The following is a 26,014-nucleotide window of genomic DNA, read 5'->3' as shown; positions in this document are numbered from 1 at the left end:
GTACCATATGGCCTTTGTTTTCTCTTAATGGTTAAAAAGGCATTAAAGGGTTTGCAGAGGGCCATGTTCATTTGATGGAGTTTTTATGTCCTTTTCAAGTGACATCTTTCTTTTTTTTTGCCACTTATTACATTAATTTGACTATTTTCCTTAAATGTGACAATTTCAGTGTTAAGATAAGATTAAAAAGATTAGTAATTTAATTTTGATGTAGTCCTGTAAATGAGATTACATGGTGACAAAAGTATGAAGCTTGGTTAGAACTAACTAGGGCTGTGGCTATTGACTTAAATTGTTTTAGGCTTAATATTGTATTTGGGTTACTGATGAGGTTTTTAAATTTTCTACACAGTTTAGTTTTCCACGTATGGTGTCAAAGGTAAATTTTTTTAAGTTTTTGGTCAATTTGAGTCAACAAAACCGGCAAAATAAGAACCAACGATGTGTTACTTGGAGTGTTAAATGACCTCAGTATACGAAAGTAGAAAAATATAAATTGAATTTTCGGAAAATACTTTACTGAGAGGGCAAAAATTCTTTACGCTTTTTAATCCGAAAGTATTAAACCTCCTGGCTATATAAAAAAAGAACGTCAAAGTTTTGTTTTATACAACCTTTTAGCATGAACGTTAATGGAGTTTTAGCAAGCCACCCTCGTGCCTAAGTTTCCAATCAAGAATGAAAGAACTTTGGTATTAGAGGTAAAGAATAGAAATGCATAAGATATCTATAGAGGTAAAGAACTTTGGTTGATCATAAGATACCTATAGAGATGCATAAAAGGATAAGTTTGAAGTGTGAATTTGAAAAGGCACATAAATGGTTAAAAAAAGTTTTAAATAATAATTAAATAAGAAAGTTTTAATAATTAATGACATAATTAAATAAGTAAATTTCAATAATTAAACCATTATATATGTATATCTTTATTCCTTTTGATTTCGTGGACTTCAATACCTTTCATTCTTTAATAATAAATTTGTTTTTTGAATATTGTGAAAGAAATTTAAACCTGAATATATTTATGTCTTAGTGTGAAAACAAAATTATAATTATTGTTTTAGGTATATTGCATGTCGTACAGAATTAAATATTTTCGTACAATTAATTTGTACGTTTCTAACTCTATAATTCTTGTTTTTTTTTATAAATATTAGGCTAACAAACTAAAATGATGCTCTCTGTTTCAAAAATATAATGTATTTTATATTTTTACAGAGATTAAGAATAATAATTATTACAGTTAAATGATAATTTTATTTATATAACTTCCTTGTTATACCCATCTTAAATAATATATGGATAATTATTATATATTGAATAATAAATAAGAATTAATGAGAATTATTGATAATAAAATAAAATTTAATAAGGGTATAGTAGACAATTTAAGGATTAACTGTAATGAAAAAAAGGAAACCGGCCTATATTTTGAGACAAATCAAAAATAAAAGATGCACTATATTTTTTAGACGGATGACGTAATATTATGAGCTGCAGATCAGATGTAGCTCTTTCATTTAAAAAATATTTATTAAAATGATGTTGAATTTTATGAATGTGGGTATTCTATTTAATTATATTTACACTACAATTATTAAATGTGATATATGAATATTTCAACCATAGATAGAAATATTTTATCTCTAAGCTTATTTCTGAGCATAACCTTTAAAATTTTAGTGGATGTTCAACTCATTGTAGAAAGTTAATTTATGGACTAATTTAAATTATAAGCTTTTAGTTTATGATTAATTTGTCCCAATTATTTATCAAAAAATAAAATATTAAATTTTGCAAATTAACTCAAAATTGAAAACACGTATTTTATTTTCTTTTCTTCTACAAATTTGATAATGGAATTACAATTTTTTTTTATTTTCTTTTGAATTTTGAATTTTTTTTTATTTTATAAATATGTCAAAAGTATAAAACATAAAATTTATGATTTTTTTTAAGAAAAAAGGTGAATACATATATGTTTTTTTATTTTAACTTTTGTTGCTTTTTAATTTTTTGAGTTTTGATTATTCTTTGCAAAATATATTATTGTATATATAGACAGTGGCAACTTTGATCAAGATATACTACTATATCTTCGTCTTCTCTCTCTTTTTTTTCTTTTGCAAAATTTTTAGCTTTGATGCAATTTTTTTTTTTTTGTGGTTTATTTTTTCATGCATCTCGTGACTTCTTTTCTATTTACTCTTTATTTCTTTAATAATATTTCATTGTTATATGTTATTAATTGTACTATATGTCTATGTATATAACTGCCAGTATGAGAAATATCGTATCAATGAAATGAAGAGGAAAGAAAAATTAATTATAAATTCATTTATATATTTTTTAAAAATTATTTTATTTTTAACAAATCATAGATAACTATAATTTTTGTATTCATTACTTCATTTCAAACACACATATGTATATTTTAATTATTATAATAATTACGTTTTTTTTTTTGGATTTTTTCAATTGCTGAGCTAGTATATTGCATACAATTCAAATTTTTTTGAGTTTTAATATAACATCTTTAAGATTTTAATTTTATTGGTTAAAAAATAAAGATAATTTAATTTTGATTGGTTCTATTAATTTTATTTTTAAATATAAATTTTAATAGATAAACTAAAAAAATTATATTATATACCAAATAAGGTATATATTAAATATGGTAAAAATATAATATTTTTAAGAATTTTAAATTTAATGGTTAAAAAAATAAAGGCAAATTTAGTTTTGATTGGTTATATGGTAAGAATATAATATGTTTAATTATTTTTTATTTTTAATTTAGTTTGTTATAGTTATTTCCTACAAGTAACTTATTATATAAAGAGTAAATGTAATTTATTATTATTTGTTAAGAAATATATTATAAGATTTATTGTTTGGCGTAAAATAGAAAACAAAACTCAATAGAAATATATATATATATATATATATATATATATATATATATATATATATATATATATATATATATATATATATATATATATATATATATATATATATATATATATATATATAGTGTAAAATTATGATATAACACGTTATATTAGCAAACCACATAATACATTGAAAGAATTTTTTTTTCTATAAAAGGTAACCATAAAATTAATTATATGCTCATGGACTTTACCAAAAAGTAAAAAAATAAAAAAAAATAAAATATCAAAATTATAAACAACACTCTAGAACAATGATTAATATATTATTACCTCTGTTCCATAATACTTGTCACATTTGAAATTTCACATTCCTTAAGAAAACCATTAAATGTGTTTAAATTACAAGAAATTATCGAGTAAATTGACTATATTACCCTTAATTTAATAATAATTCTACAAAAAAACACTAAATTGAAATAATAATTATTGGTCATATACAAATGGTAAACATAGAAAAAAAACATTTATTACTCCTTGAAACAACAAATATGACTAGTATTTTAGAATAAACTATTTCTCAAATGTGACAAGTATTATGGAGCAGAAGTAGTAATTATTATAATAGCTAATGCTGGTTTTTCAAATTTTAATAATATGAATAATTTAAGATATTATATTATATATGAAATAATTAAGTTAATTAAATTTAAGTCGTTACAAGAAAATAAAAATTGCTTGATGAAGTCATTTTATTTTCATGAAAATTTAGTTCTTAAATTATAATAATGTTTTATCATTAAAATATGTTATTTCCTTAATGAGTTATTTAATTATTAGATTTTTTATTTTATTATTTCATCAAATGTTCTTTTTTGTATTTTATAAATTTTCTTAGATTTTTAGTAATATAAAGATCCATAATATTATAATTTATAATAAAAATTAAGAGAAAATTATATATATAAATTTAATTATATTTACGAGTACAAAGGACATACAATGCTCGTTGTATATATATATATTATATGGTTGGTTGTTGTATTTGATTACAAGTTTATTTTCAATATGAATTTTTTGGCCGTTAATCAATTAAAAACCTAAGTGCAACTAAAAAAAATAACTTTGATGCTCATATTATCGATTAAAATTCAATTTTTAAGAATTAATTCTTAAATAAATGTATTGCTTGTCACAATACACTTAAAAAGGGATTTAGGATCTGTTCGGTCAAAATTAGCTATTTTGATTATTGTTAATTGTTTTAACAGCGTTTAGTTTTTTGAATAACTACTAGCTATTTGAATAGCTTTTTATAAAATGCTAAAAGCTAAACGTCACATGAGTTAACCTTTTATAAAATGTTACATCAATATTTAAAAGTTAGTTCAAATATTATATATTTTTTTAAACTAATAAGAAACTTCATTAATAGTGATAATGAGTATACAGAGAAGATGAAACATTGTCTCATACAAAGTTAGTTCAAATGTTATGTTACCGAATACTATAAAAAATAGCGTTTCGTATTTTAATCAGCTACTTAAAAAGTTATTGCAAACACTAACATGGTTGATTAAAAAAAAAAAAGGCTCCAATATAATCCTAACCAAACCAACAAGAGAAAAATAAACATTTTATCTACCAAATAGTTATAAATTTAGTCTAATAATAATAATATAATTTGATAATTTGATTTTAAAAAACAAATTTGAAACTCTTAAGTAATTTATTATCATAATATGAATATGTTTTTTTTGGGACTCAGAAAACAATTTTCTAAAAAGAGAAGGGAAAAACAAATATGACTAAATGAAAAATTCTTGAATACCAACAACATCGATTATTTAAATAAAGCCACGTTTGCCGACAATGAGATAAGCATGATCCAACGGTACCACACAAACCAGACATACTGAGCTTGCGCCAAGCCGCAGCAGCCGCCTACAGAATCTCTAAAATCCTCACCCCACCACGTGTCTCCTTCTCCACCGTCCATATTCCACGGGCCTACTTCCCATCCAACCCTCCTCAAACTCCCACGTTTCCCCACTCTTATCGACAAATAAACGGCCTACGATAAGCCACGTGTCATAAACGATATCATATTAGCTCTCTAATCCAACGGACCTCAACACCTCCTCCGCCTCCTCTCTCCACACTTTCTCCTTCTCTCGCTGTCTCTGTCTCTCTCCTGCAGTCTCCTCCTCCAATTTTGCCGGCGATTTTCTTCTTTTCCCAATTTACCCTTACCTCCTTCCTCTTGTTCCTCTTGTATCCACTGAACCCTTGATTGAAGTTTGAGATTTTAGGTTTTTTTTTTTTTTTTTCTCTTTTTTAATTTTTAATGGCGGATTCCGACAATGAATCTGGAGGACACAACAATAACGCGAACAGCGAACTGTCGGCTCGCGAACAGGACAGGTTTTTGCCAATCGCTAACGTTAGCAGAATAATGAAAAAAGCTTTGCCGGCCAACGCGAAGATCTCGAAAGATGCAAAAGAAACGGTGCAGGAGTGTGTATCTGAATTTATCAGCTTTATTACCGGAGAAGCTTCCGATAAGTGCCAGCGCGAAAAGCGAAAGACGATTAACGGCGACGATCTGCTATGGGCTATGACGACGTTAGGTTTTGAAGAGTACGTTGAGCCTTTAAAGATTTATTTGCAGAAGTATAGGGAGATGGAAGGGGAGAAGAGTTCTATGGGAAGACAAGGAGAGAAAGATGGTGCTGGTGGGTCTGGTGGTGGCGGTGCCGCCGCAGGCGGTGGTGGGTCCGGTGGAGGAGTTAGTTCTAGTGCAGGAGGAGGAGCTGGAGGTGGAGGGTTTAATGGCGGTGGTCAAGGGATGTATGGTGGGATGATGATGATGGGACATCATCAAGGACACATGTACGGCTCCGGTGGGTATCATCAGCAAATGGGTATCGGAAAAGGTGGCTCCGGCAATTCAAGGTAGGTGTTGGAATAGGAGACTTGTTTTCCAGTTTAGTGTCTACTATTTTAAATTTGTTATTATCAAGAATTGACTTGATTAGGTTTTCTTTTTTTTTTTTTTTTCCTAATTTTTTTTCTTTTGTTGGTGGTGTTAAGGGTGGTTAATGTGTAATTTGGGAGAAGCATAACATAATCAATGTAATGCATAGTACAAGTTATGTATGTAACATTTAATGATATAGAGAAGTGCTAATTGAAAAAGAGGAAATGGAAATTTAAAAAAAAAAAAAAAAATTATCTGTATGATACATGAGTTTTCATAATTTTAGAGAGGGAAAAAAAAAAAAAAAAGGAATAAGAAGAAGAAGAAGAAGAAGAAGGGTTTGTAGTTCAAAGCTTTTCATGGGTAATTATTTGCTGTTAATCGTAACGAGTCATCCATAGGAATTGGAGTAACTTGGAAAGTGACAGACTTTCTTCTGACAGTTGCTAAAAGAAAGAAAGAAAGAAAAATTAGGAGTGTTTGTTTATTTTGGACATATACTTCTTTTTATGAAAGTAAAGAATTTATGTCCTAAACTTGACATTTGTCAACTGTGTATGTTTTCTTTTTCTTTTTTGTTTTTAAAATCTAATTCTCAAAGTCAGTTAAATTGTGAAAACTAAAAAAGGGTCTTTTATCATTTCATTCATTTCTAAATTCTGCAATGGTTTTCTAGATTTCAGCATCGTACTTGTTTGCTAATTCCATTTTTAAGCAAGAGCAGGAGTTTTTGCAGATCTGGGTCTGGCTTTACCTGTTTCGAGGTATCAAGATTTTATGATTTTGCTATCTTCGTATGTTTGTTTGTCATTACCAAAATCACAATACCTCGTGATAGCTTTTCTCAAATTTAGCTAGCTTAGGTTAGGTTGTACTCCCATTTGGGCATCCTTCGCTTCTGTCATTTGGTGCGTAATTGTCTGTTTTTCCCCTTTATGGTAGCTGTTTGTTGTCGAGGTTTATTTGACATTGAAATTGAAGTTATCTCTTTAAAAGTTTACCATTTTAGATTGGATTGGAAATGTAACAGTTTGGGAACTTTTATAATTAGAATATATAAAATTTATTATCTGATAGATAAATAAATTTTAATAACAGTTAATATTTTTTTATTACTTTTTATGGTTAATACACTTTGGAGGAATCGAGCTCTTATTGAATTAAAAGGGAAATTAAAAAAGATTAAAGTGATTCAGTCTCATATTTAAATCAAATCGAATTGATCAAAATTAAAATTCGTGAGCAGAATTATCTTTAAAATTTTAACGTGAAATATAATATTTAATTTAAACTTTGACAATGAGAGATCATCCAGTAGCTTCTTAAGAACAGATATTGGATGAATTATTACAATTAATAAGTAGCCTTTGTACAATTATTTCCTTATCTTTCTTCATCTTAAGTTACATCCTTACCTAAAAAGTAAGAAAATCTTGAAAGTGTGGCAAATATTTACTGTAATTTAGACAAATTGATTATAAATTTAATGATTATTTTATAAGATGTGAAATTTTAAACATTAATTCTAAATTTAATGATTATTTTATAAGATTTGAAATTTCATATTCGACAAATATTATGGAATATAGCCATTGCTGTAATGTTGTTGGAAAAGAAATAGAGGGACCACACACAAGACAACACTACTTATTAGCAACAAAAAGTATGAGTGGTGTTGACTTTGGTGAAGTCGTTGTAGAAATTAAGGAGGGAAAGGGGCCAGCCTATATCTGCACTCATTACCCACTTCTTCTATTCAATTGTTGGAGAGTTTGTGAAGTGGATGGCTTTAATGTTAGGTAATGCTTTTCTTTCATACCTTTGGAGAGGAGAAAAAAAAAAAAAAAAAAAAAAAAAGGTTATGCTCTTCTAAATTTAGAGTTAGTGGATAATGTCCTTTTCATTTGGCTATCAATGGAAATTGAGTGCTCTTTTGAGACTTGAAGTGACTCTTTACTTAATCTAGTTCCCTAATTTGGGTACACCTTAATGGTAGAAGTGGCCACCATTGCTTGGTTTCGTTTGAAGAACTAAAATTAGATTGAAATCCATCGGTAAAATTTGATTGTTTCTATTATTAAATTAAAATAAATATATTTTAAAATTTTATTTTAAATTTAACAATCAATTATCAACAGAATTCTATAACAAAGTGATAATGAATCGAGCAATAAATGAATGACTTAAACAATTGTCCATGGATTGTTAGATCCATTGCTACGTGTTTTATAACGTACTTCTTTTCGATTACTCTTTTGCGTAGCTATTCCGTTGGTAAATATAATTCTGATCTAAATTTAGTATCATGAAAAGAACCTGATCAATAATATTATATCGTTATAAAGTTAAAATAAAAATATTCACTTTCTAAGAAAAAATCGTAAAAAATGAGAAAAATATAACTGAAATTGCTTTATCCATTCAAATTTTGCATTGCTAAAAGAAACTGAGACGCCAAAATACACAAATCTAAATATTAAGAAAATAAAGAATGTAATTTTCTCTCAGAAAACAAGCATTGGGTCAAAGACAAGTGCAAGGCCCACTAAGGAAAGGGCAGAATAAGAGTAATAATCTTTTTCAGCTTTAAAAATTCATAACTTGGGTTTAGCCCACAAAGGCTAAAGCCCAATGCACAATCAGCCCACGACGGAGGCCTCTATGTACTAGCCGGGATCAGGGTCCATTCTGGGTTAGAAATTTCACATGGAGGTTAACTAAAAAATTATAAATATATTACATGAAATCCAAATATTAAACCTCACTCTTTTACTTTATTATTATTATTATTATTATTATTATTATTATTATTTAATTTTAAAAACAAGTAGAATGGTTCAATATTAGAAGGATTTGGATTTTAAAGTCCAAAAGAATAGTTTAAATCTATCATATTATAATGAGATAGTAGTTAATTTTAATGCTCAAAATAAAAATATCATATATTTTTATCTAATGTCTATGATAAATTTTTTAAAAATTGCAGGGAAAAGCTGATTAATTTTAAAAATTAGAAATAAAATAATAATTTTTTAAATTTATTATGTAAAATGACTAAATAATATTAATATCTATATCTATCTATTTTTCTATTTAGATCTATCTATATAAATATTTAATATTAAAGCACATAAGCTTATGTGGTTCAATGTTAAAACATTGATGTGATTATTATAACTAAATATCCTTTATTCTAATTAAAAACTTAAAAAAATAAAAAAATTATTCCATGTAACGAGCAGTCATATGACTAATTGCTCGTTATATGACTAATTTGGTAACATGTAGAATGCGTGATAAGTTCAATCAATTTTTATAATTAATTTTTAGTATGGTGTTTTAGAGTTAAAGATTATAAGCTCGAACCACTAATAAAAAATTAATTAATTAAAGATAAATTATTATTATTAATGTTCTGAATTTAACCCCATATTGTTTTAAAAAATATATTTTTTAATTGCTACAATTTTATTTCATTTTACAAATCCAAAATTTTAAAAAGCTTTGATTATTAAATATAGAGAGAAAAAAATAAAAAAAATATCTCTATAGAATCAATAAAAAATATATATATATATTTTTTCTCCTTTTCTTAAGAGGTTTTGAGTTGTTTTTTACAGTGGAATAATTACTAATACAAATAGGGAGACCGTCGGTGGATGTATCAGCTGAAGTGTCCCCATCGAAGAACGCTATCCACGTGGCTTAATGCAATACGCAAGCATAATTGCCAGCTTGGCTCTCGTCTGATTTTTTATTTTTGCACGTTGCCACCGACACACACACTCGTGGCTCTCACGCTCATTAACCCACTTTCGTATTCCCCCAATACTGCAAAATTAAAAAAAATAAAAGAAAAGGTAGTTCTGTTTATTTTATTTTTTTCAACAAGTTTGTTTAATTTGAGATTAACCTTTTTTTTTAAAAAAGAATTTGTATAATTAATGTTAAACCCTTCTTCTGGTGAAACACACACAATACCTACTTAATTACATATATTCTATTATAGTACCATTTTTCTCAGCTATTATTTAAGAGTGTTGTTATGTACTTGTGGGGTTACAATATTAGTAATAGTACATATTATCTATATGTAACAATACTTTTCAGAATATATATAAGCAAAAACAAAAAAAAAAAGGAAAAATTTAGTTTTTTTCGCTTTTTAACCACCTTGCCAAGCCCACATAGGGAGCAAAAACACTTTCAAATGTTTAAAGAGACTTTATATCCATCGCTCGAATTCGAGATATCTTGTTAGGAGAAAATGAATCATTGTTATCATATTTCACCCATCAAGTAAGTTTTACTTCTTTATACAATGCATATATATTAAATGCATATGGAATTATATATATACACGTGTGTGTATATGTATGTATAGTTTGGAAAATAAATTACTAATATGAATTATATATGTGATGTATGCTCCGATTGTTTCTGTAAGCTAATTTGCAGAAAAATATTTTCTACAATTTTTCTTTGTTTGGAGCGTTCAGAAAAATAAATAACGAAAAATATTTTCCTGATCAAAGAAAAATTAAGTTATTTTTCCTTCCATTTCGGGAAAGTAAAATATTTTTTGAACATTGACAAACCTTATAAATTCATATTTTTTAATTTATTAATTATCGTAGTCACTACCACCAGTTACCATTTACCACCGACCATCACCACCAGCCACCACCACTGGCCACCGGCGGTCACCATAATTTACATTTTTTTTGTAATTTTTCTCATATTTAACAATAAAAATTTTAAATTATAAATTTCTATTATTATTAATATTTTTACTGCTTATGAGAAAATACTTTATTATTTTTTATTAATTTTTAATATTATAACTAAACAATGGAAAATAAGTCATTTAAAAATATTTTTCAAAGAAATTTCCATATAAAATATTTTTCAGCAAGTTATTTTAGGAAAATAAACGGAGCTGTAACATCTATCCAACTGCAAAAATGGATGACACTGTTTAATAAATAACTAAAAAATATTTGACATATTAGAATTAAACATGAAATATGCTAATTATTGATCTTATGAGAAATTGACAATGAAGGTATGCATTACAGCTAACAAATGATGATACAATTGTCTTATCACGTATTTGATGTGAAGAAGAAAGAATAAAGTGGTCCCATTCCTTACTATAATATATCATGGCCTGTCTTGTTTCTTAATGTCGACACAAGGGAACAATCTCAATTTTTATTATTGTGTTAAATTATTTTTTTTTAAATTAAGAAAAATATGAATATCTGATAAATAATACTAAAAAATTATAATTATAAATTAAATAATAAAAGAAAAAACAACATTGCTCAATATAAACCGGCACAGCGGTTCAATGAAAACGCCTGTGCACAGTAAAAGCGTAACGGCATGCAAAGTAGCCGTTCAATTCTCCGAAACGTTGCTTGTCAAGGGATCCACATGTGAGCGGGTCCCACACCCACCAAATGCCAATCTGGCAATGCTTTGAAAAAATTAACCCAAAATTCCACTACTTTCTGCTTTATTACACACACTCACTCTTCTAGTCTTCTTCGCTCAATTTAGTAATTTACCCCTCTCTCTCCGCATACCTTCCTCCTCTGTCTCCACCGCCACAATGCTCAAGTCGCGGCCTCTCTCCACCGCCCTCGCTCTCACCCTTTCTCTTTTCCTCCTTGCTTCCACCTGTTGCGCACACAACATCACTCGCATACTAGCCAAGCACCCTGCATTCTCCACCTTCAACCACTATCTTACAGTCACTCACCTCGCTGCGGAAATCAACCGCCGCCAGACCATCACCGTCCTCGCTCTCGACAATGCTGCCATGTCGTCTTTACTAGCTAAACAACTCTCCGTCTATACTCTACGCAACGTTTTATCTCTCCATGTTCTTGTCGACTACTTTGGCGCCAAGAAACTCCACCAAATTACTGATGGCACCACCTTGACTTCCACTATGTTCCAAGCAACTGGTTCAGCCACTGGCACTTCAGGCTATGTTAATATTACAGATCTTAAAGGCGGTAAGGTCGCGTTTGGCTCAGAAGATAATAACGGAAAGCTCGATGCTGTTTATGTTAAATCTCTCGAAGAGATTCCGTACAACATTTCAGTTATGCAAATCAGTCAGGTTTGCTCATTGTACTCACATTCTTCTAGTATTTTGAAAGTTCAGATTTGAGATTTATTGTTTCAAAATTTTCAAATCTAAAGTTTAAACTGTAAGCAGGCGTTGAATTCGGCTGAAGCGGAGGCACCAACGGCGGCGCCGACGCTGAATCTGACAGAAATCATGTCAAAGCAGGGCTGCAAAGCCTTCACCGATTTGCTAAAAGCTACAGGAGCTGTGAAGACATTTGAGGAAAATTTAGACGGCGGATTAACGGTGTTCTGTCCCACCGACACTGTTATAAACGGCTTCATGCCCAAGTATAAGAACTTGACCGCTGCTAAAAAGGTGTCGTTACTGTTATATCACGGAATCCCTGTTTACCAGTCTTTACAGATGTTGAAATCCAGTAACGGACTTATGAACACGTTGGCTACTGACGGCGCTAATAAATACGATTTCACCGTGCAAAATGACGGAGAGGACATAACTTTGGAAACAAAGGTTATGACAGCCAAGATAACGGGAACAATAAAAGATGAAGAGCCGTTAGTGGTTTACAAGATTGATAAGGTATTGTTGCCAAGGGAATTGTTTAAAGCGGAAGCTGAGGCTCCGGCACCGGCGCCTAAGTCTGCCAAGAAGAAGAAGAAGAAGGCGGCGACAGCGCCGGCGACGGAGGATGAGGAGGCGGATTCACCAGACGCTGATGCACCGGCAGATGATTCAGAAGACTCGACGGCGGCTGATGATAATGGAATCAGCAAAATGGACGGTGGGAGATTAGTTATGGTTTTATTGAGTTTGTGTTTAGCGGTGATACTGTTTTGATTTGATTAAAAATTTCATTAATACCACAGAGGTGTATGGAAAGCACATGGGGATTCATACATTTGATTTGTCACCTGTGAATGATAGGGCCAATAATGGGTACCAGTTGTTTGGGTCCGACGTGTACACATTTTGTTTTGCCTGCCTTTATTTATTTTGAATTATTTTGTGTGCTCTCTGTATAATGTTGCTTGATTTATCTGTAAATGCACATTTCCAAAAGTTTCTATTGGTTAGTTTTTTTTTTTTTTTTATAATAAATTTGAGTATTTTTGAACTAATTTTCGCCTTTTCTTTTTCCTCAATTCCATCCAATTAATAAGTTATTTCTGTAATTTTATCTTTAATTTTCCATTAAAGCGTTTCAAATATTCTTCTAGCTAATGCTGTTTTATTATGTCACAAAGAGCCATAGGGATGGAAGCAAAGTAGATACCATAATTTTAATATAAAGTAAAATTAATTGCTCATATATAATAATTATTTTTTATTTATGTGAAAGTCTAAATAAAATAATGTAACATATTGACGTCGATTTCACTGGGTTGACAGTATCACTTTAACAAAAGGATGTCATAATATATGATCATTTGTCTTGATTTTATTAGCATGCAATTCAAGTACATAGATTAATTTAGAAGGGATTCACCTTAGAAGAGAGAAAAAAGATTAATTCTTAGATTAAGTGCATAGATTTTGGTAAGTTGATACAGATTTGGGTTAATTACTTCAAGATTAAGCCTCAGTGTCCTAATATCATTTTTCCTAAAGTTTGAGTATTTTAAAGAGTTTATGCATGGATTTTTCTGCTTTTAATGGGGAAGGCTTTGTTGTTCATTGGCAATATAACACTACTTTGAATAACACTAAAGACGAGGGTTGTTTTGGGGTTCAGCTAAATGTAGGGACGAAGCTACGATGTAAAAGCAGGTCAACAAACTTGTATAAAATTTAATTAAATGAAAATGTCACGAAGGAGAAGCTTCGTCCCTGGCTATGGGTGAGATGTTTCTGGGTTTGGAAGGTTTAATTCTTAAAGAGATGAGGTTTGAGATGTGCAGAAAGCAAAGAAGAGATTAAAATATTGGCATTACTAATAGAGTCTCTCTGTTTGTTTTTGATATTTTTGAAACTGATTAATTGATGTGGCATAAGGATGGTGGTATTGTTGCTTCGTATAATAACTAGGACTCACGGCCTGTTGGTTCGAATAATCCGAATTCACACCTAGGCAGGCACAAAAAGAGGCGAAGTACTACCTTCTAAATTCTAAGTGTTTAAAAACACTTCATTCTCAGGAAGGAGAAGATACTTTTTACGATCAATAATTTTTCTACCTGTTTTCAGTCTCTCTCTCCTTTGATCTCTATTTCTTTCTTAACTCTTCTGTTTTCCTTCTGTTTCTCATTAAACAAACAGGTGAAGAATTGCTTCTCTACGGCTTCGTAACACTTTGGACTGACTTGAACTATTTTTTTGAGCCAAAGCTTATGACAAGTTTAGCTCATTTACAGGGAAATGATTTTCTTCAATGGGCTCTTTAAATTAAACCTGAAGAATTCTCGAACTTAAAAAAAAAAATTCAAGAAATTAGAAAGAAAAAACTTCAATTTTGCTGGATATGAAACTAAAAATATATTGACTGTAAACTGTATATAATAATAATAATTATATATACACAATTTAGGATTCGTAAAGACCAAACTCTCCCCAGCGAATACTGTGCTTGGCAGCAAGATAGTGAAGACCAATTGGACCACTGCTACCATATGGGTAAAGTTCAGGAGCAATCTTTTTCTCTTCTAATTCCTTTAACAATGGTGTGAACACTGCCCACGCAGCATCTAACTCATCGCTCCTCATAAACAATCTGCGCTCTCCTTCTATAGCATCTAATAGCAGTCTTTCATATGCATCTGGAATTTCTCTTCGATACCTATCAACAGAAACCAATAATTAAATGCCATATTTTTGTTGAAGAAACAGAATAATTTTGTTTTTCTTGTTCTTTTTACCTTGATTTGTATAGCAAATTAAGGTCACTAAGATCCAATCTCATTCCAAGCCCTGGAACCTTGTTGTTAATCTTCAGGTAAATAGCTTCATCAGGTTGCACTCGAAGCACAAGCTCATTAGTAGCTTTATCTAAATCGGTTCCAAACTTTTGCTTATACAAGTTTCCAGGAACGTGTCTGAACTGAACCCTGATCTCCACTCTGGAGCCAAATCACAATTTTGAGTCGTTCCATCCATATTTAGCAATATAGGATTATCAAATCAAACATATACTCACCGATTCGAATGAAGAGCCTTGCCTGCTACCATCAGGAAAGGAACTCCATCCCAACGAGCATTATCGATAAAGAGGGTGGCTGCTGCAAAAGTTGGTGTGAGGCTATTACTTGACACAGTTGGTTCATTAGTATAAGCAGCACAGGATGTAACATCATTTCCTTTATATTGGCCAACAACTGCATTTTCTAGCTGAACAGGTCTCAATGATCGCAAAACCTTTACCTGATTCAAGAAAAATACAACAGTGAAAAGATGTTATACAGTTCAGCTTGTTGGAATTATTCTTCTTTATACCTTTTCATTCCTGATGTCCTCTGCGTCTAAGCTGACAGGCGTCTCCATTGCGAAGAGTGCTAGTACTTGTAGAAGATGATTTTGCATAATGTCACGGATGATTCCATAGTTGTCAAAGTATCTACAAATCATTAACAAGAACATTTAAGAGTGATTATTGTGTGAATTAGACAGAATATGATTAGAAAGTAACTGTTTGTACCCAACCTGCCTCTTTTCTCTATCCCAAAATCTTCGGAAAATATCAACTGCACATTGCGGATGTAATCCCGGGACCATAGAGGCTCAAAAATAAGGTTAGAGAAGCGGAGCACCAATAGATTTTCCACAAGCTCTTCGCCCATGTGATGATCAATTCTGCATTCCAATTGTTAAAACTTGAGATTTCTAATAACACTTACAGATTCGTTATTTCTCTTATATCATAAATTAAAATGCTAAGAAAGGACTACCTGAATATTTGATCCTCATTGAGGTACTTCTTCAAGCACCTTGTCAATTCTCTTGACGAGTCTATGTCGCTGCCAAAAGGTTTCTCAACAATAACCCTAGTCCACCCATTGCCGGAAGAAGCTCTCCGTTCAGCACATCTCACCGCATCAACAAACATATTTGGAGGTATTGCCAAATAAAACAATCTGTTTGATAGTCTTCCAGACTGAAAGGAGTACACAAGATATTAATAAACAAATCATCTACATCTCTTTTAGACAACATATTACATATGTCTGCAAGAGGAATTGGTACCTTGTTCTCTTTGATCTTCTGTTCTAACTCCAAGAAATGCTCCTCAGAACTGTATTGACCTGAATGATAAAAACATCTCTTAAGAAATTGATCCATCTTTTCCTCACAATTTTCCCTGAAAATTATTGCATTCTGGTAATTAACAATTGCAAAATTATAATCTTGGGGAAATATAGGAATTATTTGCAAACAGGTTAAATACCTCTGGTCTACTCTACAAGTGAGAGTTTTGCTGATCATATTTCTCATCTCCTCATTGGTCATTGTACTACGTGCATACCCAAATATTGCAACATTCTGTCCAGAAACAGTATAAGGAATGAAAATTCAATATTAAACATACAAAAAAGAAAGCCTGAAGACTAAAGAATACTTTAACTTTACCTTGGGTAAGCGATCTTCACAGAAAAGAGCAAAGAGTGCTGGGAAAATCTTGTTCCTAGAAAGTTCCCCTGAAGCTCCAACAACAACGATACTGAGACAAGTAGACTCTGCTTTCTCTGTTTCTAGTAGATGAATAGAATTCTCTTTCGCTCTAGTTTCAACATGTTCTATAGCCAAAGAACTTGCAAGTGTACCTAAACCATATATAAACCCATCTCAAATTCAAAAGCACTGAGCATCTTTACAAAAGAGAAAAGAGAATTACTTACTCTGGCATTGCAAATTTGATGCTTTAAGCCAATGAAAATGCTCGCGTAGATGAATTCTTGAATTCTTTCGAAGAATCGAAGAAGAGAAACAAATTCTTGTTGGTATTATTGAGTCATTATGACTAACAGAAGATATTTGGGAGAAGTTGCTTAAGGAGAAAGAAGAGCAAGAATTCAAATGTATAGCCATGGAAGATATCAGATTTGTTCTTGAAAAGCAAAAATAAAGAAAGTAATATTATTTAGACCTGTCTGTATCTGAATAAATATTAACAGAAGCAAGCAATATGTCTTGTTTTCATCATTTTAATGAAGGTGTTCAGTGTTCTTCATGTGTGTGTTTTGGAAGAGCGACAGTGTGACAGCGAATAATTAAACCTTAAATCCACCAAATATTTCAACTGTTGAGAACTGGAACAACATTTCCGTATCTGTATTTTGGCTTCTGACTTTCGGACCAGACGTTTAATCTATAACCAAACTTTTTGCCTGTAGGTTTCCAATTTCCAATTTGCAATTCCTTTACGACTTTTTTCTTTTTCTTTTTTATCTAAAGCGACTTGGATATGTATATATCCAGATGAAATTTGTAAATTTACAACTTTTTCTAATTCAATATACATACTAGTTGTAATATGTATATATATATATATATTCAATTAAAAACATTAATTTTGATTTGGTTTTTGAATATGGGTAGTGTCCATCCACCGCGGGTAGGTGAGTATCTTTTCACTGGAAAAAAAAAAAAATAGTAACATTTAAAATGAGAATTTATAATTGGCTGCGAATTCATATACGTTTTCCATGTTATTATTCGACATTCAACATTCTGACTTTCCGATGGCAACGAGTTTCTTTTCGGATGGCACATGCCAAGTCCACGTATGATAATGGCTAATTAATTGAAAAAGATTTGCCATATAAACGGAAATTCAACTCTCATATTTTATAATCTGTCGATCTCATTTTATTTCCTCATTATTTTTTAAATATTTCAAAATATTTACAAAGTTTTTAAATTTAGATATATAAATAATTGTTTTTCTTATAAAAACCTTTATGATTGTTTATTAAATGAAAACTTTTTATTAATATCTTAATGAGTTAAGGGTAAAAAAAGGAAAAATAATTTTTATTGATTAAATTTTTAATATGCATGTTTTGTCAAACCATGTAAATAAAATGAAACAAATGGAGTATTGTAGGATCATATAACTTTTTCTAAAAGTTGAATTAAAATATGTATTTGACTAATTATCAAGAAGCAAAGAAATGTTTTTTTTATAGTTTTTTTAATTATTTTAATTTTTATATAACCCATGTATCTTCTATTTGCACTTAGGTGCAAAACCAGTTAATGAACACCACTAAAATCTTGGAAGCTTGCACTAATACTAACTATTTTTCAAACTAGGTTAGCTTCTAATAAGCATAGTGGAGCTACCAAGAATTTTGAAAATCTTTTTCATTGAAGTCAGAGTCAAACTTTCTGGGCAGCCAGTGTTATCTTTAGGCCATCATATTTATGGATTGAACACTTGATCCATCTTTAAAGGATTAGGTTTACGGGCCATAAACTTATTCACCTACCCTTCACTTAAACCCATTCCCTTCCAAATTCCAATTACTAAAAGAATATTTGTTTTGTTTTAATAATTATTTATAGTTTATCTAGTGATTAAAAGGAAAATTATTTAATAAAAATAATTGTTTGATTAAATTTAAATGACAAAAAGTAAAAAGAAAAATTTTATATTACAATTTGCGCTTGTTAATTTGTAAACAAAAGGGATATAAATGTCAAAATATTATACATTAATTATTGTGAAACACTAAATGTTAAATGAAATAACGTTTCATTAAATATTTTTTTAACCTATAAAAGCTACTATATGGATTATGTTATCAAATACTATAACTAATAAAAAACTGTTGCCGAACATGACTTTAAATATTTCAATTGAAATGGAAGTGGGGAGGATACCTATTAAAATTTTGAACTATCCATAGTAAAACCTAGTTAAAATTTCAATATTCATACATGTCTCATAATCTTTTAAAATATTCATACTAAAATTTAGAGGTGGAATTAGATATTAGTTGAATGAAATTAGAAAAAGTATGTATGCTAAATCCATTGTCGGTTGCGAATTTGGATGGAGTTTGAGTTTACTATCTGCCAAAACTTATTTAAAAAAAAAAATATAATATAATATTTTAAGTGAAAAATTTCAAAGAAATAATTAATTAAAATAATGTAGAAGAATTTGCATATTAATTAGTTAAAATTCCTATATTCCGCAAAAACATGACCTAATCTATTGTATTTATTTTAATTTTTAATATTGTCTCACAGATAGATTTTGAAAGTTTAATTGAATGTGAAAGATTAATTTAGTCGAGAATTAGAAGGTTATGTAGTGTTATTTGTTTTTGTGATGAATTTTTAATTTAAATGTGGACGTCATTGTAGTGAATTTTTAATTTATATATCGATTTTTTTTTTAATAATAATATCAAGAATTACAAATAAGCTTATAGACCAGACATGAAACTTTACTATTAGTAGCTGATAGAATTCGGTGATCTTTTAACGAAATAAAGGAATTCATATCTTTTCGAATAAAAAAGATATAATATTACATCTTTCCGCTTGAAATTGATATTGATAAAAAATATAAATTTTCATAGCAGCAACAAGTCCTTTAATTGATTTGGATGTCAAAATAATAATTCATCTGGATCTTCTATAACTTGATTATTTTTCCAATAATTTGCAACTATGGCGAATACTGATGAGTTTCCGCCGCTATGCGTCAATAACATCAATTGAGGAACATGCTGTATTATCAGACTCCATCGATCGAAGATTCACACCTGCAAATCAAGATCTAAAGTTTCAAATCAAATAAAATCAAATATCATAGTTTTGTTTAGTACTAAAACCTTACATTATCATTCATACCTTTTATTCTATATGATATATCAGTCACGGTCCAAATTAGTATTGGAGATGTTTTTATCTCTCTCTCCCAACATACAAGAAAGTCAATAGATGTTCATTAATATGCATATGGATATGCTAAAACAAAGGGTCAGGAACATTTAATAAAATAAGAAATGGAAATGATAAAAAAAATGAAAAGACAACATAGCCTATTTTCTTTCTCCGGTTGCAGAAAATAATCTTATTTCATGCATTTTCATTCAACCACAGATCTCCAGAAAAAAGTCCAAACACAGTTGTTCCACTGATAGGACATCCATGTATATAGAGTAAAGTATATAGGAAATTCCACTAAAAGCTTGAAGAAAATTGAAGAACTTAAACACTAATACTAATGGTATATGGCAGCAATTGCGTTGATAATAAATGCAAACCCTAAATTCCAAACCAACGAAGATTGAAGGAACATAGAGATAACGTGAATAAACATCTCTAGGGTTGCGTGATGTTAGTGCTTGGATGCATTTAATGAAAGGCAAAAGGGGTGCATTTCCCGTGAGTTAGGTGAAATGGACTAAATAGGTCCACGTAAGATGTAAGCACATAAAAAATTGGTTCCACGTTAGCTCTCCGGCGGGACAAATCAGTTGTAGCCATGTGATTGCCAATTTTAACAATTATATGTACTCAATCGCAATGTTTTTCAGCTAAATGCCAAAATAGAAAAAAAAAAAAAAAAACCTCCAAACGCCAAAGTTATCATTTTCTTTTTTCTAAACCACTTTTTTACAAAATATTAAAAAATTATATAAAATTTTAGCAATTGAAATTTTTATTTTGTAAACTACAATATTTATATATATAAAAAAACAATCATCTTTTACAAAATGTTAGCAACTATTATTATAAATTATTACAACATATTAATAATTGGAGCTACAATTTTATGATCCAATAATTTAAAAAAAAACAAACACTTTTTATAAATTATTAAGTGTTGCAAAATAATAACAGATACATATATTATTTTGTAAAATCAAGTGATCCCAAACTTCAAGTTATTATAGAAAATCCCGTTACTATCATCTACTATTAAAAGTTAAAAACCACACGTCTAAAACATTTTCCCACTAGCCAATGAAACGGACCTTCCCGTCTTGTTTAAACTAAAACCAATACATACATCATTTGTATCTTACTGTAAATGGAAAGTATTAGCCTACGACTACGTCTATGAACAATATGTAAAGCCACTCATTAATGAAGTTAAATATATCTGATAGGGCCGCCATGGAAGTGTCAAAAGTTCTTCACATGAATGGAGGAGAAGGAGAAATCAGCTACCTCAAAAACTCATTATATCAAGTCTCTCTCTGTCTGTCTGTCTTTTTCTATTGTAAAAAATTATAAATTTTACGTTATTCTCTTAAGAAACTAATATGTTCCCTTCTTTGATGCAGAAGAAAGTGATATTGAAAGTGCAGCCTCTATTAGAAGAAAGCATAGCAGAGCTATGTAGCAAAAGCTTGCCGGAGTGCATAGCAATGGCACAAATGGGATGCTCTTCAGGATCAAATGCACTATTGCCACTTTGGGAAATTATAGAAATAATAGACCCTACTTGCAGTAAATTAAATAAAAAAACACCCATTTTGAAGGTTTTCTTAAATGATCTTCCAGGCAATGATTTTAACACCATTTTCAGGTCCATTGTGCCCAATTTTGAACAGAAATTGAAGAAAGAGAAAAGAAGCAAGTTTGGGCCTTGTTTTATGGCAGCCACGGCAGGAAGTTTCTACGGAAGGTTTTCTTAAAAAAGAAAAAAAAAATGTCTCTTTAAAAACTATTTCTTAAAGTGATGCAAAAATAAAACTATTTTCAAATTTAATTTTTTATATTTTTATAAAGTGAAAATGTTCCATTAAAATTTAAAACTATAATATTACTTGGTGGTTTTGGTATAAGATAAAAAGTTTCTACCTATACTTTCACTGGCTTCATTAAAAAAAATCTCAAATATTGCAAATAATTTTAATTGTATCCTAAATTAAACTTTTTTTTTTTTACTAGTACTCGAACTTCAACTTTAATTACAATAGTATCTTAATTTCAAATTGTACCCAATTTAATAAATTAAATGTTTTTCATTGAAGTTATACTCTCTCCTATGATCAAATTAATCAAAACCTCGCTGTTTAACTATGTCTTATAAAGTATTGATTGGAACGGTAAGTGACTTCATTAGAGCAACCACTGTCAAGCAGCTATCCGCTTATATGACCAGCTATCCGCTTAATTGGCTATAATCATCACTAGACCACAGAAGCAGGTCTTTTTATGATTCAGGCACAACCTTTTGTTGCTTGGAATAGAGCTTAGAATATTCTATCATAGGATAAACCCTCATTCAAGATATAATTATTATAAATTTTGGAAAGGTCATTAGCAACCATGTTATGTTAATATAGACAATCTCAACACTAGGCTTTCAATCTTAGTTTAGTTCCTTTAATTTACTAATTGTCAATTGTATTTTCTGCATTTTTGTTAGTTTTCTGCTTTATTTTATTTTCTTTTGTTAGAATATTCTGCATTTTTTCAACCCCAACAGTATGCTATCGTTACTATTTTTTTTTTAATCGTTGCTAATTTTTTGCTTTTTTTTTTTTTTTTTTTTTATCATCAGGAATTAGCAATTTAGAAAGGGTGTAATTTTTCTCAATTTGTTTTTTTTTTTTTTTTTCCAAAGCTTTGGTGGACGTTGACCCTATTGGACGAAGCTATATCTATTATCGGGTTGTATATGCACTTATTACTAGGCTATTGTCACGACCCGATTCCATGGGCCGGACCGGCACTAGGACCTAGGTAAGCTTAAGGCCCCCGAGGCCCGTAGTAAGCCTGAAATACTAAAAATTTACTACCTCAAATTAATTTTAAACGTTGAGCTCATATTTATAGAGAAAAATAAACCTCAAGATTTTATCAAGTTTCGGCCCACATTATCAGCTACCACATTTCACAGTTTGGGCCCAATTAACAATACATCACTTTTTAATATGGGCTCACAAAATAATTTCGTCTATGATAATTCACAACTAAATGTAAATAAATTCTACAACTGCAGAGTCACTAACTGATTGATATACATAGCCTTTTATACATACAGTTACATAGTGAAATAATTATGGAACTAGGGAAAATTCCTTTAGTGCCCTGCGTCGAAGAAACGTATCCTAAATCGAATTAGAGAGAAACTTACTTCCTGAAAAATTAGACAAGATATGTGAGCTTTCTAAGGAGTAACTATTATTACACAACACACACATTCACACAATTGTGTATATATATATAAATCTAGTCGTCCGACTAGTTATATGCTCACGCAGCCAGTCACACAAATGGCATGTCACCAGTACTCACAAACAATATCACCTTCAAATAATCACATCACGTGGAAATTGGTCTATGGTGTCACCGAAATCCCCGATGAGCCGTCCTCCCACATGACCCATCCTCTCATAACGTGTGCACCAGGGAGCCGATCCCCCATACTGGCCGACCGGTCTAATCCTCACTTGACCAGCCCTCTCATTGTTTTTCCATTCTCTCTTTTCTTTTCCATACCAACAGGAGGCAACCCGGTCGTCTCCATCAAATCTAGATCATCAGGCGCTCACAACAGGAGGCCACCCTGCGGACTGCGATCAAACCTAGATTATCAGGTGCGCCCAATAAAGAAGCCAACCTGTGGTTTTCCATATCATACAAATCACAACAGTAGGTACACACGGGGGCGCCGATCTCCCATTTACTCGGCCGACGGTCCAACCGTCCTCACAAACCCATGGTGACCCACTTCATCCCAATTCCACACAACAAAGCACAACAATATCACAACGCAATTAATCAAGTATTGCAATTAAATGCAAACATATTGATCGATTAGACATTGTATTGCAATGCGCAATTAAACATCCAAAATCAATGCAAATAAATAAATAAATAATAGTATTGACAATAAACAACAATAATAAAATAAATAACGATAATAACAATAAGAATGAAAATAAATAAGTAAATATGTAAATAATGAAATCTATAATAAAGATAATAAATAATCAGAGCACCAGATTTATTATGTACCAAATTATAGAACTACTCTAAGTAAACTTATTAATTATGTGATTAATTAAAATTTAGTCTAGTTTCTGTCAAAATTTCGGCAGCACCTCTCCTGAAAATCGGACTATCTACCTGCTTACATATCACAATATCATTATCTCTTTCTCAATCAATGCACACAGCCCATCCGTCGGGCAATCAATCAATTTAAAATCCCATCCTCCTTTCATAACAACAATATCAACACTCAACTAAAAATTTACAAACTAATTCTAATAATATCCATATAAGATCATTTATTAATTAAATTATTAGCTGTACGGTAACTAATTTGTTAAACAGCTAAAACATATTTTAGCCATAACTAATTATAACTACTACCTATTAAAATTCGATTTTTATATCGATATCGAAAATGACTAGGCCTCCCAAGTCTTAATTTATCAAATTTCGATTCTAGCCGTTAACCAACTAAAATTCGCCTTACTTCTCTTATGCACAATCGGCTAGTTTTGATCTAATGGTTATCTAATTAACTAATTAACTAATTCTAATTTATTCTCTCCTCAAATCACCTAGTCATAATAATAATCATGTAATTTATTTGACAATGTTCTAAACTAATTTACAATTAGTTTATTCTAAAGTCCTAAACCAGTTAGCAAATCATGTTCGCTATCCAAATACGCACACTAATCAATCTAATTTATTTACAAAAGACTATAAATGTTCATTTATTTTTTTATTTTTTTTATTTTATTTTATTATTATTATTTTTTTAGTTAATTCAATAAGTTAATATCTTGTTATTCAATTTAGTCTATTTAATAAATCGATTAAATTCATTAGTCAATTAATTCTTTATATATATAAAAATTAAGAATTGAATCTTAGAACGTACCCATTGGGAATCGGGCGACGATTCCATGATCAGCGCGAAGAGAAGAGGATTCTGTCTCTCGGGGCCTCGCCGGAGTGCCGCTGTTCGGTCACCGGACCGCGGCCGCCGACCGCCGTGCACGGTGGCCGGAAATTCAAATCATCACCAAAATTAACAAACAATATATCATTTTATTCGTTTCGATGAGAGGATCATTAATATGTATTCAAATCAAGGTGGGTACGAACTATTTGGCCGGAAATTGATCGGAAAGGTTCGGTGATACCCATTTTGGGTTTTCCGATTCCGGCCATTACAGTCGACGAGGAGGCCATCAAATGAAAGAAGAAGAAGAGAGGAGTCATTTGGTACTCACCTTGAGCCCTAGGCTTGCCTGAAACGGCGTGAATCGCCGGAAAAAGGGTGTCCAAAACTTCAAACTCTTACCCTTCAAAATAGACACAATTTCAATTCAAATCTACGCTATAATCTTCATCCTTGCGTTGAGTAGATGTTTTTAGAGTATTCATTTGCCGAATTTGGTGGCCGGAGGAAGGAGATCGAAGAAGAGGGACGAGGAGGAGGAGGAGGTGGTCACGCTACTGAAGAAGGAGAGGGAAGAAAAGAAAAGAAAAAGAAAGAAAAAGAAAAGAAAGGAAATGGGCCGGTCCGGTTCGATTCAAACCGGTTCGGTCCGATTCAGTGATTTGGTCTCATTTCGTTTGGTTTCAACATAGTTAATTGATTTTTAGGTCCGGTTTAATTTATCTAATTATTTAGTTGGATCATAAAACATCTCTTCAATTTACTTTCTAATAGTACAACAAATAATGATAATAATAAATTAATTTAGGATAATTAGTTTATATCGTAGAGTTCCATTTTATTTCATCAAAATTTCCGGACAGTCTGTTATTGGGCTTGGGCCCAATTCAAATTCAGGCTCAAGTTAAACTTGCTCGGTCTTAACAACCCATACTATCCAAAAATTCGGGTTTTTGATTTAATAAAAATTCCAAAGTTTTGAAAATAAAATTTCGGGGTATTTCAGCTATGACTTAGAGTGTTTATTTTGGATTTTTAGTAGTAAAAGATTCTATGAATAAGTTATTTCATATCCATTCGTTTAAAAAAAATGTGTGATTTTTATTGATCTGTTTCAGATTCTTTCGATTCACAATAATTTTCATTAATTTAAAAGTATTATTAAATAAAAATAAAAATTATTATCCCTATTGTACAATTTAATTTCA

At 30.4% G+C, this 26,014-nt stretch overlaps 3 protein-coding genes and 1 long non-coding RNA gene across 4 annotated transcripts; 2 read left to right on the top strand and 2 right to left on the bottom strand.

Moving 5' to 3' along the window:
• The first annotated feature begins 5,001 nt into the window (after positions 1 to 5,001).
• Positions 5,002 to 6,099, top strand: LOC149497409 (nuclear transcription factor Y subunit B-3-like). The gene has a single exon (XM_089719633.1). It carries the CDS (start codon positions 5,242 to 5,244, stop codon positions 5,851 to 5,853), a length of 612 nt encoding a protein of 203 aa, XP_089575759.1. The 5' UTR covers positions 5,002 to 5,241; the 3' UTR covers positions 5,854 to 6,099.
• A 5,308-nt stretch (positions 6,100 to 11,407) lies between these two features.
• Positions 11,408 to 13,053, top strand: FLA2 (FASCICLIN-like arabinogalactan 2). The gene is made up of 2 exons (XM_089719709.1): positions 11,408 to 12,007; positions 12,107 to 13,053. The coding sequence occupies exons 1-2, from the start codon at positions 11,492 to 11,494 to the stop codon at positions 12,815 to 12,817; spliced, it is 1,227 nt and encodes a 408-aa protein (XP_089575835.1). The 5' UTR covers positions 11,408 to 11,491; the 3' UTR covers positions 12,818 to 13,053.
• A 1,354-nt stretch (positions 13,054 to 14,407) lies between these two features.
• Positions 14,408 to 17,346, bottom strand: LOC149497407 (glucose-6-phosphate 1-dehydrogenase, chloroplastic-like). Its single transcript, XM_089719865.1, has 10 exons — positions 16,807 to 17,346; positions 16,538 to 16,731; positions 16,356 to 16,450; positions 16,154 to 16,268; positions 15,859 to 16,064; positions 15,614 to 15,763; positions 15,407 to 15,527; positions 15,111 to 15,334; positions 14,833 to 15,033; positions 14,408 to 14,753 (listed from the first exon to the last, which is right to left on the bottom strand). The coding sequence occupies exons 1-10, from the start codon at positions 16,994 to 16,996 to the stop codon at positions 14,501 to 14,503; spliced, it is 1,749 nt and encodes a 582-aa protein (XP_089575991.1). The 5' UTR covers positions 16,997 to 17,346; the 3' UTR covers positions 14,408 to 14,500.
• Positions 17,347 to 22,686: 5,340 nt separating this feature from the next.
• LOC119371177 (uncharacterized) lies at positions 22,687 to 25,377 on the bottom strand. The gene is made up of 2 exons (XR_005178741.2): positions 24,783 to 25,377; positions 22,687 to 23,021 (listed from the first exon to the last, which is right to left on the bottom strand). It is a non-coding gene; the product is annotated as an uncharacterized LOC119371177 (long non-coding RNA).
• Between the last annotated feature and the right edge of the window lie 637 nt (positions 25,378 to 26,014).

This window comes from Jatropha curcas, chromosome 3 (assembly GCF_041381405.1).
Source record: "Jatropha curcas cultivar XTBG-Jc1 chromosome 3, XTBG_Jcur_1.0, whole genome shotgun sequence".
Lineage (NCBI taxonomy): Eukaryota > Viridiplantae > Streptophyta > Magnoliopsida > Malpighiales > Euphorbiaceae > Jatropha > Jatropha curcas.
Note: the sequence above shows the minus strand (reverse complement) of the source record. Positions and strands in the feature narration are given on the sequence as shown.